General features: G+C 42.3%; 1 protein-coding gene across 5 annotated transcripts in view; it reads left to right on the forward strand.

The window, feature by feature from the left end:
- HIBCH (3-hydroxyisobutyryl-CoA hydrolase) overlaps window positions 1-13185 on the forward strand; it is a 535761-nt gene that overhangs the window by 428502 nt on the left and 94074 nt on the right. For all 5 annotated transcript variants that reach the window (XM_073647944.1, XM_073647946.1, XM_073647945.1 and 2 more), the window contains one exon: window positions 7664-7745. In XM_073647944.1, the coding sequence (XP_073504045.1) occupies window positions 7664-7745 (82 nt within the window). The remainder of the gene's footprint in view (window positions 1-7663; window positions 7746-13185) is intronic.

Raw genomic sequence — 13185 nt, forward strand, 5'->3', positions numbered from 1 at the left:
ATAGTGTTTTCATGCACCGTCTCTTTAAAAAAGCCAGGCCGGCAATTCAGCAGTGGTACCCGACAATTTATAACAGACAGAATAGAGCTTCACACATAGATTAGATAGATAGAAACATGTCAGTCACATATATATGAAGTACAGTGATAGTGTTGGTTACTGTACTTGTCATTTAGTATTAAAATAAAGGATTTATTATTAAAAAAAATGGCGTGGGGTTCCCCTTAATTTTAGGCTCTAGCGGAGGTTAAGCAGACGGCTGGGGCAGATGTTTGAAGCCTGGGAAGGGGGTAATACCCACGGAGCTTTCCAGGCTACTAATATCAGCCCCCAGCTGAATACATAGCCTTTACTAGCTATTAAAATGGGGGACCCCCCAAAAAAAATGACGTGGGGTCCCCCCTAATTTAATAGCTAGCAAAGGCTAGGCAGACAGCTGGGGGCTGATATTAATAGCCCAGGAAGGGAGCCATGAATATTGGCCCCCTCCCAGGCTAGAAACACCAGCCGTCAGCCGCCCCAGAAATGGCGCATTCATAGGATGCGCCAATTCTGGCACTTAGCCTCGCTCTTCCACGCTGCCCTGGTGCGGTGGCAGGGGGTAATAGGGTTGGGGTTGATGTCAGCTTATAATGCCAGCTGACATCAAGCCCAGGTTAGTAATGGAGAGGCGTCTATAAGACACCCCCATTACTAACCCCATAGTCAAAGTTAAAAAAAACACAAACACCCAGAATAAAGTCCTTTAATTGAAATAAAGACACAATCCTTTATTGTTCTAAATTAAACCATACTTACCGTCACGCCCATTCCAGCTGAAGCCAACGATCTCCTGCAATAAAAGAAAAATAATAAAGCAACCTCATCCTTACCTTTCCATGGTTCCCACGACAGCTTCAGCTCTGCTACATCGAGATGACAGGCTGGACCGCAGCAGAACGCTGCCATCCAGCCTCTCATCCCGCAGACACTGAGAAGCGCAGGCTTACTTGCGCTGCTCAGCGTCTCTCTGTGACGACATCCAGATGAGCCGAGTTCATGTCCAATGAACTCAGCTCACCTCCTGCACGTCACTGACAGCGTGGGAGAATTCTCCTGCACTCAGTGCTTCAGCGTGAGAATTCTCCCGCTGAAGCGCTGAGTGCAGGAGAATTTTCCCACGCTGTCAGTGACGTGCATAAGGTGAGCTCATGTCCAATGAACTCAGCTCACCTCCTGCACGTCACTGACAGCGTGGGAGAATTCTCCTGCACTCAGCGCTTCAGTGTGAGAATTCTCCCACGCTGAAGCGGTGAGTGCAGGAGAATTTTCCCACGCTGTCAGTGACGTGCATGAGGTGAGCCGAGTTCATTGGACATTAACTCGGCTCATCTGGATGCCCTCACAGAGAGACACTGTGGAGCGCAAGCAAGCCTGCGCTTCTCAGTGTCTGCGGGATGACAGGCAGGATGGCAGCGTTCTGCTGCGGTCCAGCCTGTCATCTCGATGTAGCAGAGCTGAAGCTGTCATGGGAACCATGGAAAGGTAAGGATGATGTTGCTTTATTATTTTTCTTTTATTTCAGGAGATCGTTGGCTTCAGCTGGAATGGGCGTGATGGTAAGTATGGTTTAATTTAGAACAATAAAGAATTGTGTGTTTATTTCAATTAAAGGACTTTTTTCTGGGTGTTGTGTTTTTTTTAAATACTTTACTAGAAATTCATGGTGGTCATGTCTAATATTGGCGTGACCCCATGAATTTCGGGCTTAGGGCCAGCTGATAATGCCAAGCTGGCCCTAACCCCTTTATTACCCAGTGAGCCACCGCATCAGGGCCCTGGATGAGTTGGGTACAGCGCCAGAAGATGGCGCTTCTATGAACGCGCCATTTTCCGGGGTGGCTGTGGACTGCAATTTGCAGCGGGGGTGGCCCAGAAAGCTTGGGCCTCCCTGCGCTGCGGATTCCAGCCCCCAGCTGCCTAGTTGTACCTGGCTGGACACAAAAACAGGGCGAAGCCCCACGTCAATTTTCTTTAAATTATTTCATGAAATAATTAAGAAAAAAAGGGCTTCCCTATATTGTTGTGTCCGGCCAGGTACAAATAGGCAGCTGGTGGTTGGGGGCAGCCCGTTCCTGCCTGCTGTACCTGACTGGACACAAATATAGTGCGAAGCCCCACGTCAATTTTTTTTAAATTATTTCATGAAATAATTAAGAAAAAAGGGCTTCCCTATATTGTTGTGTCCGGCCAGGTACAAATAGGCAGCTGGTGGATGGGGGCAGCCCGTTCCTGCCTGCTGTACCTGGCTGGACACAAATATAGTGCGAAGCCCCACGTCAATTTTTTTTAAATTATTTCATGAATTTCCTGAAATAATTTAAAAAAATTGAAGTGGGGCTTCGCACTATATTTGTGTCCAGCCAGGTACAGCAGGCAGGAACGGGCTGCCCCCAACCACCAGCTGCCTATTTGTACCTGGCCGGACACAACAATATAGGGAAGGCCTTTTTTTCTTAATTATTTCATGAATTTCATGAAATAATTAAAAAAAAAGTACGTGGGGCTTCGCCCTATTTTTGTGTCCAGCCAGGTACAACTAGGCAGCTGGGGGCTGGAATCTGCAGCGCAGGGAGGCCCAAGCTTTCTGGGCCCCCCCCCGCTACAAATTGCAGTCCGCAGCCACCCCGGAAAATGGCGCGTTCATAGAAGCGCCATCTTCTGGCGCTGTACCCAACTCATCCAGGGCCCTGGTGCGGTGGCTCACTGGGTAATAAAGGGGTTAGGGCCAGCTTGGTATTATCAGCTGGCCCCAAGCCCAAAATTCATGGGGTCACGCCAGTATTAGACATGACCGCCATGAATTTCTAGTAAAGTATTTAAAAAAAACACAACACCCAGAATAAAGTCCTTTAATTGAAATAAAGACACAATTCTTTATTGTTCTAAATTAAACCATACTTACCATCACACCCATTCCAGCTGAAGCCAACGATCTCCTGCAATAAAAGAAAAATAATAAACCAACCTCATCCTTACCTTTCCATGGTTCCCACGACAGCTTCAGCTCTGCTACATCGAGATGACTGGCTGGACCGCAGCAGAACGCTGCCATCCAGTCTGTCATCCCGCAGACACTGAGAAGCGCAGGCATGCTTGCGCTCCTCACTGTCTCGCTGTGACGGCATCCAGATGAGCCGAGGTCATGTCCAATGAACTCGGCTCACCTCATGCACGTCACTGACAGCGTGGGAAAATTCTCACGCTGAAGTGCTGAGTGCAGGAGAATACTCCCACGCTGTCAGTGATGTGCATGAGGTGAGCTCATGTCCAATGAACTCAGCTCACCTCCTGCACGTCACTGACAGCGTGGGAAAATTCTCCTGCAATCAGCGCTTCAGCGTGAGAATTTTCCCACGCTGTCAGTGACGTGCATGAGGTGAGCCGAGTTCATTGGACATGAACTCGGCTCATCTGGATGTCGTCACAGAGAGACGCTGAGCAGCGCAAGCAAGCCTGCGCTTCTCAGTGTCTGCGGGATGACAGGCTGGATGGCAGCGTTCTGCTGCGGTCCAGCCTGTCATCTCGATGTAGCAGAGCTGAAGCTGTCGTGGGAACCATGGAAAGGTAAGGATGAGGTTGCTTTATTATTTTTCTTTTATTGCAGGAGATCGTTGGCTTCAGCTGGAATGGGCGTGATGGTAAGTATGGTTTAATTTAGAACAATAAAGGATTGTGTCTTTATTTCAATTAAAGGACTTTATTCTGGGTGTTTGTGTTTTTTTTAACTTTGACTATAGGGTTAGTAATGGGGGTGTCTTATAGACGCCTCTCCATTACTAACCTGGGCTTGATGTCAGCTGGCATTATAAGCTGACATCAACCCCAACCCTATTACCCCCTGCCACCGCACCAGGGCAGCGTGGAAGAGCGAGGCTAAGTGCCAGAATTGGCGCATCCTATGAATGCGCCATTTCTGGGGCGGCTGACGGCTGGTGTTTCTAGCCTGGGAGGGGGCCAATATTCATGGCTCCCTTCCTGGGCTATTAATATCAGCCCCCAGCTGTCTGCCTAGCCTTTGCTAGCTATTAAATTAGGGGGGACCCTACGTCATTTTTTTTGGGGGGTCCCCCATTTTAATAGCTAGTAAAGGCTATGTATTCAGCTGGAGGCTGATATTAGTAGCCTGGGAAGCTCCGTGGGTATCACCCCCTTCCCAGGCTTCAAACATCTGCCCCAGCCGTCTGCTTAACCTCCGCTAGAGCCTAAAATTAAGGGGAACCCCACGCCAATTTTTTTAATAATAAATCCTTTATTTTAATACTAAATGACAAGTACAGTAACCAACACTATCACTGTACTTCATATATATGTGACTGACATGTTTCTATCTATCTAATCTATGTGTGATGCTCTATCTTTCTGTTCTAAATTGTCGGGTACCGCTGCTGAATTGCCGGCCGGCTTTTTTAAAGAGACAGTGCATGAAAACACTATTATTTTTTTAAATAAATCCTTTACACTAAATGACAAGTACAGTAAGCAACACTATCACTGTACTTATTATATATGTGACTGACATGTTTCTATCTATCTAATCTATGTGTGAAGCTCTATTCTTTCTGTTCTAAATTGTCGGGTACAGATGCTGAATTGCCGGCCGGCTTTTTTAAAGAGACGGTGCATGAAAACACTAATATTTTTTTTAATAAATCCTTTACACTAAATGACAAGTGCAGTAACCAACACTGTCACTGTGCTTCTTATATGTGTGACTGACATGTTTCTATCTATCTAATCTATGTGTGATGCTCTATTCCTTCTTGTCTAAATTGTCGGGTACCGGTGTATGCCGCTGCTGAATTTGCCGGCCGGCTTTTTTAAAGAGAGTGTCTTCTGAGCAGTTTGTCAGCTTTTGGACACCTTTGCAGGTGTTTTCTATGTGTTTCTATGTGTTTTTGTTTGCCTGCCATTGGTTTTAACGGTGTTCGACGGTGTTCTAAGGTGTTCGACGAACAGTTCGACGAACAGTTCCTCGAACATCCCGGTGTTCGACGAACCGAACCGAACCCGAACACTACGGGGGTGGCTCAACACTACTGGTCACTTAAATGGCAGTTTGAAATTTTCACTCAGCAATATCCACTGCTGCTTGTTTCTGGAAAAGACTCATGAAGTCAAAAACGTCACTACACCTGAAGATAAATTCCCAAAGGGGTATAATTTCCAAAATAGCGTCACTTGAGGGGGGATTCTGCTCTTCTAGCATTTAGGTGCTCTGTATATGGAGTCCGCAAACTATTCTACAATAATTTGCTCTCCAAGAGTCAAATAGCTCTCCGTCCCTCCCGAGTTTCGCCTTATGGCTAAGCAGTACTGTACAGCCACATATGGGGTATTGCCACGTTTAGAAGAAATTGTGTGACACATTTTGGCACCATTTTTACCCATTGCCCTGTGTGAAAATGTAAAATCTGGGGCTAAATGAAGTGACCGCGGGCAAGGCCGCGCGTTGGTATCCATGAACTGGCCCAGCAAGATCCCCACACACAGACTCTATCTTGATAACCGTATCTTTACTTGTATACATTTTTAACACAGCAAAGAAAAACAATAAATGACAACCGTAAATATGCACAGTAATAACGTGTACTGATAAGCTGACCCTCACTGTCCCTACTCACACGTTACCAGTTCTTTACTCCAGAAGGATGTGTTCCCCGTCGCAGGCCTGTCTGTCTTTGCAGGAGGGCGTTCCAGCCGGAAAAAAAAAACAGGAACAGCAGAATTCGCGGAAAGAAAGGAAGGGGTACTTCGGCCTCTTGCCAGAGGTCCCGCTTACGGTCTCTCTGATCCGGATAGAAGCTCTGGTGGGTCCCCTTATGTAGTCCACACTCCAGTAGCAGGGAGTGTAACAGCTGAATCCTTCAGCAGTGCAGAAGCTGGGGAAGGCTCCGAGGATATGGTGTCAGATAGAAGAAATCACGTTGAGAGTCTCTCCTGCGCCACACACGAGGGCCTGCACACCGTCCTGGCTCTTTTCACAGACCACAGCAGACTCTTCGCGCGCTTCTTCCTGCTTCCCACTTTGGTCACGTGACTCTCTAGGACGGGACACAGGAGGCTCAGTCTTTTTCTCTGTCATCACACCCTGCGCAGGTGCAACCTCTGGCCACAAGGTGGCAACATCATCCTGTGTAATCACTTCTGTAACAGGCTCTATATCAATTATCACAGAACAGCCAGAGCCGGCCAGCTCACTACACTAAAAACATATTTTTGTGGTAAAAATATAATTATGTTTTCTTCACCGCTCAATGATATAAATTTCTTTGTGTCACATGTGGTGTCAATATGATCACTGCACCCCTAGATGAATTCATGGAGAGGTGTAGTTTGTAAAATGGTGTCACTTATGGGGGGATTCTATTGCTCTGGAACCTTAGGGGCTTTCCCAGTGGGTCATGTCACTTGCACACCATAAAAGTAAAATCTGCACTGTAACAATGCACTCCTTCTGAGCATTGCATTGTGCCTGAAAAGTAGTTTTCAACCACTTATGGGGTATTGATGTATTTAAGAGAAGTTGTGTAACATTTTCTCTTATTACCCCTTTTGAAAATTGCAAACTTGGGGTCAAAGCAACATTTTAGTGGAAAAAAGTAGTAATACTTCATTTACTCAGCCCATTGTTATACAAGTTTGTGTATCGCCTGAGTTAAATGTTAAATGTTCATTGTTTTCTTCCACATTCCAAAAATTCCTGTGAAGCACCTGAAGGGGTAATAATCTTCTTGAATGTGGTTTTGAGAACCTTGAGGAGTGCAGTTTTTAGAATGGTGTCCCTTTTTGATATTTTCTATCATAAAGGCCCCTCAAAGTCACTTCAATTATGATGTGGTCCCTAAAAAAAAATGGTTTTGTAAAGCTCATCAAGAGAATGCCAAGAGTGTGCAAATCAGTCATCAAAGCAAAAGGAGGCTACTTTGAAGAACCTAGAATATAAGACATATTTTCAGTTGTTTCACACTTTTTTTGTTAAGTATATAATTCCACATGTGTTAATTCATAGTTTTGATGCCTTCAGTGTGAATGTACAATTTTCATAGTCATGAAAATTCAGAAAAATCTTTAAATGAGAAGGTGTGTCCAAACTTTTGGTCTGTACTGTATGTCTGTGATTTAAGGGCTTAAAAATTCAAAGTTTAAAAATTGCGAAATTTTCAAAAATTTTGCCAAATTTCCCTTTTTTTCCACAAAGTCATATCGAAGGAATTATACCACTATCGTGAAGTACAATTTGTCATGAAAAAACAGTCTCCGAATCAGCGGGATCCGTTGATGCGTTCCAGAATTATTACTTCATAAAGTGACAGTGGTCAGAATTGAAATAATTGGCCTGTCATGAAGGCGAAAACAGGCTCTGGCGTGAAAGGGTTTAAGCTCCATGGTAGTGCAGGGAGATCATGTTCTGTTCTACAAATGGGGGTTTGGTGAGGGCTAGGAGCATATGCCCCCGGGGCGCTGATTACAGGCACTGAACCTGTATTGTGCCTCTGGCATACTGAAGACACGCCCACACTAGGATGGTCCTTAATACAAACAAAAAATGATGTTTTAAATTTTTGATGGGACATCCTCTGAAATGACTCATTTGCTTATGTATTTCTGTTGTCATTCACAGTCTGTTTTCAGGAAACAGTGTTGAAGAGATCATGGAGAACTTGAAACAAGATGGTTCACCTTTTGCACTCCAGCAGCTTAAGGTAAATCTCTGAGAAAGTCAACATTCACACCCAGTAATAAAAGTGTTAAAAAAATAGTGTTTCTGGTTTTAGTGTTTTCTGTTTTTCTATTGTATCAAATACTTATTTTATGCAATAAAATGCAAATTAATTATGTAACAATCATATAATGTGATTTTCTGGATTTTTCTTAAGATTCTGTCTCTTACAGTTGAAGTGTACCTAAGATAAAAAAATTACAGGCCTCTCCATGCTTTGTAGGTGGGAAAACTTGCAAAATCGTCAGTGTATAAAATACTTATTTTTCCCACTGTAGGCGTATGAAACATATTGTGTATGGCAGTGGAACAATTGTGTACGTGATAACACTTCCCTGAGTGTGATGCCATTAAGTTGTTTGTGGCATGGATCCCTCCTGCCTTCCTTACCTTATTTATCCTCTTTTCCTCCTAAACTCCTCTTAGCTGATTTATGGCCACATAAAAGTTGAGCTAAATTTTGTGGTCATAAATCAGATGAGAGGAGCTCAGCAGAAGAATTATAACAGTTAAAAATTCATCTGTCATAACGGGCTTACAGAACCTATAGAACGCAAAAAGTGAATGTTTTTGATGAAATTTAATTGCAGAAATAATTTTAGGTTAAAATACATGCACTTGAGAAAAAATATGCCTCCAAAGGTATTGGACTTTTTTTAGTCATTTTGTACAGCACTCTTGATTATAGTAGTGAAATGCACCCAATGTATTAACCCCTTCACAACCTTGGTGGGTACCTACTGACCTTGGACGTATGGTTACGTCCAGACGATTTTGTGCGCACAGAGGCTGTGCATGTGGGATTGCTGCCGGGTGTCAGCTGATTCTGACAGCTGACACCCGGCCGCACCACCACTTTAACCCTCTAAATGCTCCGATTGAAATCAATCGCAGCATTTAGAGAGCAGGCAAAGGAAGGAAGCCCCCTCTGTCTGCCCTTGGTTAGGCTCCCCCCTTGACGTCATCACAGGGGCCCGATTGTTGTTATAGTTACCCAATGTCGTCACAAGAGCTAACAAACTTGCTACACCATTATCAGTGCAACACTGACAATTTGCAAAGCATTGGAAATGCTCCTGCATTCCTGCAAAAAGTGAAAGTCCTATAGTGGGACAAAGTAAAAAAAAAAGTGGAAAAAATGTAAAAATATTATATATATATATATATATATATATATATATATCTATATATATATATAGATATAGATATATATATATATATATATATATATTTATTGTACCCATAAATAAATATTTTGCTGGAAAAAAACAAAGTACACATATTTGGTATCGCCACATCCAGAATGACCCAACCTATAAAACTGTCCCTCTATTTAACCCCTTTAGTAAACACCATAAAAAATAAAAATAGAAAAACAGGCAAAAAATGATGCTTTATCATCATACCACCGAACAAAAAGTGAAATAAAACGCAATCAAAAAGACGACTGTAAATAAAAATGGTACTGCTGAAAACGCCATCTTGTCCTCCAAAATATAAGCTGGGTCATTCCACATCAAGTGGACTAGTTTTAAAAATCGTCCCCACTCGACCTTCTCCGATTTTGTTGAAAATTTATAAGGATGTACATGTGTGTTTGAAAAGAGGTTCTGTAAATTTTTAGGGCCAGTTCTCATATACATTGGGCACTGTTGACCTTTCACTGGAGGTTCCACCAAGCCTGTGGCTTCAGCTAAGAGGATTTTGCAAACTTTGGCACATAGCCATTAGAGTTCTATACTGGCTATGATGCTGAAATTTGGCATACTAGCTCAACTTTTGCTGCTAAACACGATAAAATTATTACCGGCTATGACAAAACAATATTTCGGCCGTAATTTTGTGTCAAAGTAGCTTGTAAAACGCGTCGCATAAAATTTATGCCAAACTTTGCCCATATATAACTCAAGACCAAAAACCAATAGTAACTGGTGCTTTGCCCTGTACACCAAACATCTACATGACTTTGCATTGCTGCAATATCTCGGTCAAATCATATGTATTTGTGGAAATATTCACACCCACATATGATGAAAAACTTAAAAAAAACGAATTTTACCTATTTTTAGGTCAAATTTCTCAAAAAGGGTACCCCTAAAATATATTAATTCTGATATCATTAGAAAGAGCACATTTTTCTCTACAAGGATCATTGTTTTTTTTTGGAGTCTCTCAGTTTAAGAAAAGAAAAATGCCACTGAACATGGTGTTATTTCTGCGCTTAATGCATTGATTTTGTGTTTGATTTTCAGATTCTTATCACATGTTACAGAGTTGTATTGTTGCTAGCAATGTCTATTATAATCAAAAACCTATAAACCTTTTTGTTTATGAAAAGTTATTGACTATTGTTACATTTTAATGCATATATTATTTATTTTTTAGCGATGGAGAATGAAATTGATGAAGAATTGGCCCAGTGCTCTATCGGCCTTGCGAACAATTCGAAGTGCCACCTTAAGACATTCACCCATAGCAAGGATGAGTTGAAATTGTTTACAAGCTTTGGATTGGATGAACAGAAATTGCTGCGTCATAACACCAAAAAGAATTTGCGAGCTATCAATTTGTTAGCAGCTGACCAGTTGAACGAATTTACAAAGAATGATGTGAAGCCTGGCCAGAAGATGTGTGCATCATGTCGAAAAGAATTTGCTAACAGGAAAAAATCAGCTGATCCAGTTTCCTCTGAATCAGATCCAGATGGAATGGAATGTTCTCCTGAAAGTCTAAATTCAAGCTTAACATCCATTGGCATCTCTCCTCTGAAATATCCACGGGTAAGCCAGCGAGATTCACTTGGATATGCAAGGAGAAAGATAAGCCAGGTACAAAATGCATTTTCTAGCAAGATTGCTTCAATTGGAGGGCTTGAGCCGAAAGACATTGAGCAAACAAAAACAGCACAGTGCAAAATGTGTCTGGATTACAATCACCTTTTGGCAGATTTGAAGCAAAAGCTGCAGGTGTCCAGTCGGGCAGAAAAGGTCCAAATCTTGACATTGGCACCTAAAAGTTGGTCCATTAAGGCTATATCAGACGAATTCGGTGTCTCTGAACGAATGGTCAAACAAGCTCGAAAGCTTAAATGTGAACATGGGATCTTAGCCTTACCTAGAATCAAGTGTGGCAAGAAAGTTTCTGAGGAAGTGAAGAAAAAGGTGCAGGCATTTTTTGAGGATGATGAATTCAGTCGAATATGCCCTGGTAAAAAAGACTATGTATCAGTGCGAATAGCAGAAGAAAAAAAGCAGATGCAAAAGCGACTATTACTGAGCAATATGAGGGAAATGTTTGTTGCCTATCGGGATCGGAATGGCCCTGAAATTGGATTTTCCAAGTTTTGTGAGTTTCGGCCAAAGTGGTGCGTAACCGTTGGATCTGCTGGAACACATTCTGTTTGTGTGTGTACCATTCACCAAAATGTCAAACTAATGCTTGCAGCATGCCCAATCTATGATGACTACAAAGAGCTCATATGCAAAATGGTCTGTGGAATTGAATCCAAGGACTGTATGCTTGGCCGTTGTGATAAATGCCCGGGTCCTGAAGTTTTAAAAGAATTTCTAGTCAATGTGTTTTTCAACAGTGACCCTGAAGATATTATTGAGTTCAAACAATGGATTCACACTGATCGAGACATGCTTGATACCAAACAACTGACTATAGAAGATTTCATTGAAGACTTGGTTTTGAAAATTTCTAAACTTTGTAGCCATCACTAAATCGCCAAGCATCAAAGTAGCTATTTGAAATCGTTGAAGGAAAATCTGAGACCTGGAGAGCTTGTGATCCTTATGGACTTTGCTGAAAATTACTCATTTATTGTTCAAGATGCCATTCAAGGTTTCCACTGGGAAAATAGTCAAGCTACAGTACACCCATTTGTAATTTACTTCAAGGAGTTAAATGGTGAAGCTGCGCAGAACATCAGCTTGAGCATAATCAGTGATTGCTCACGACATGACACAGTTGCAGTCCACACTTTCTTAACAGTAATTGTGGAGTATCTCAAGACTCTCATCTATGGGATTCGTCATATCCACTACTTCAGCGATGGATCTGCAGCCCAGTACAAAAATTTCAAAAACTTTCTCAACTTGTGCCACCACAATGCTGATTTCAATATCAGCGCTGAATGAAATTTTTTTGGTACCAGTCATGGAAAGTCGCCCTGTGATGGGATTGGAGGGACAGCAAAGAGGTTGGCAGCTCGTGCCAGTCTTCAACGTCCAACTGAAAACCAAATACTGACCCCGGTGGATTTATTCAACTTTTGCAACGAGCAACTGCATGGAATCAAATTTTTTTTTGTTCCAAAAGAAAAAAATTGACGAAATACGGGTAGTTCAAGAGGAAAGGTTCAAAGATGGACATACAATTGCTGGAACAAGAGAAAATCACCAGTTTGTGCCAATTGATGACAAAAAGATTCGCATTTCAAGAGTGTCAAATGACCCATCATCTTTCATTGCCCATGTAGATAGATCTGTCAGATCAGAAATGCCTTTTGTGCCAATTGCAAACCTCCAGCCAGGGCAATACATTGCCTGCATTTACGATAGGAACTGGTGGATTGGAAATATTTCTGAAATTTCAGTCGACGACCATGATGCATTAATAAATTTTATGCATCCTCATGGACCAGCTAGCTTCTTTCACTGGCCTGTGAGAAATGATACATGCTGGATTCCCGAGCAGTCAATCATTGCAATAATTCCAGCACCAGCTGCAACAGCAATGGGCCGACAATACAGCTTCTCTGAACCGATTATGTTGCAAATTCAGCAACAATTCCAGACCACTTAGACTGAACATTATGGCTTGGGAACCAACAAAAGATACCCAATATTAGGCTTGGGATCCTAGGCAAAGACACCCACCCTCAGGCTTCGGAACCTGCGATAAAGAGACCGCCCGCGGCTGGCCTTGCACGGCTATCGGCCATGGCTCCTAGGCGATGGGGCTGCCAATTCTCAAAAGACAGCATTATTACAATTCTTAATAGGATTATAATACCAATTCTTAGGGAATTGGTTGTGGTATAACCACCATGGACCAACGCAAGGGTTTGAATAGTGCAGTTACCATTCATTGCTTATTAATAAATAACACCATGTTCAGTGGCATTTTTCTTTTCTTAAACTGAGAGACTCCCAAAAAAAAAAACAGTGATCCTTGTACAGAAAAATGTGCTCTTTCTAATGATATCAGAATTAATATATTTTAGGGGTACCCTTTTTGAGAAATTTGACCTAAAAATAGGTAAAATTCCTTTTTTTTTACGTTTTTCATCATATGTGGGTGTGAATATTTCCACAAATACATATGGTTTGACCGTGATATTGCAGCAATGCAAAGTCATGTAGATGTTTGGTGTACAGGGCAAAGCACCAGTTACTATTGGTTTTTGGTCTTGAGTT

The sequence above is a fragment of the Phyllobates terribilis genome, unplaced genomic scaffold (genome assembly GCF_046119375.1).
Source record: "Phyllobates terribilis strain yellow unplaced genomic scaffold, ASM4611937v1 Scaffold_9__5_contigs__length_417890890, whole genome shotgun sequence".
NCBI lineage: Eukaryota > Metazoa > Chordata > Amphibia > Anura > Dendrobatidae > Phyllobates > Phyllobates terribilis.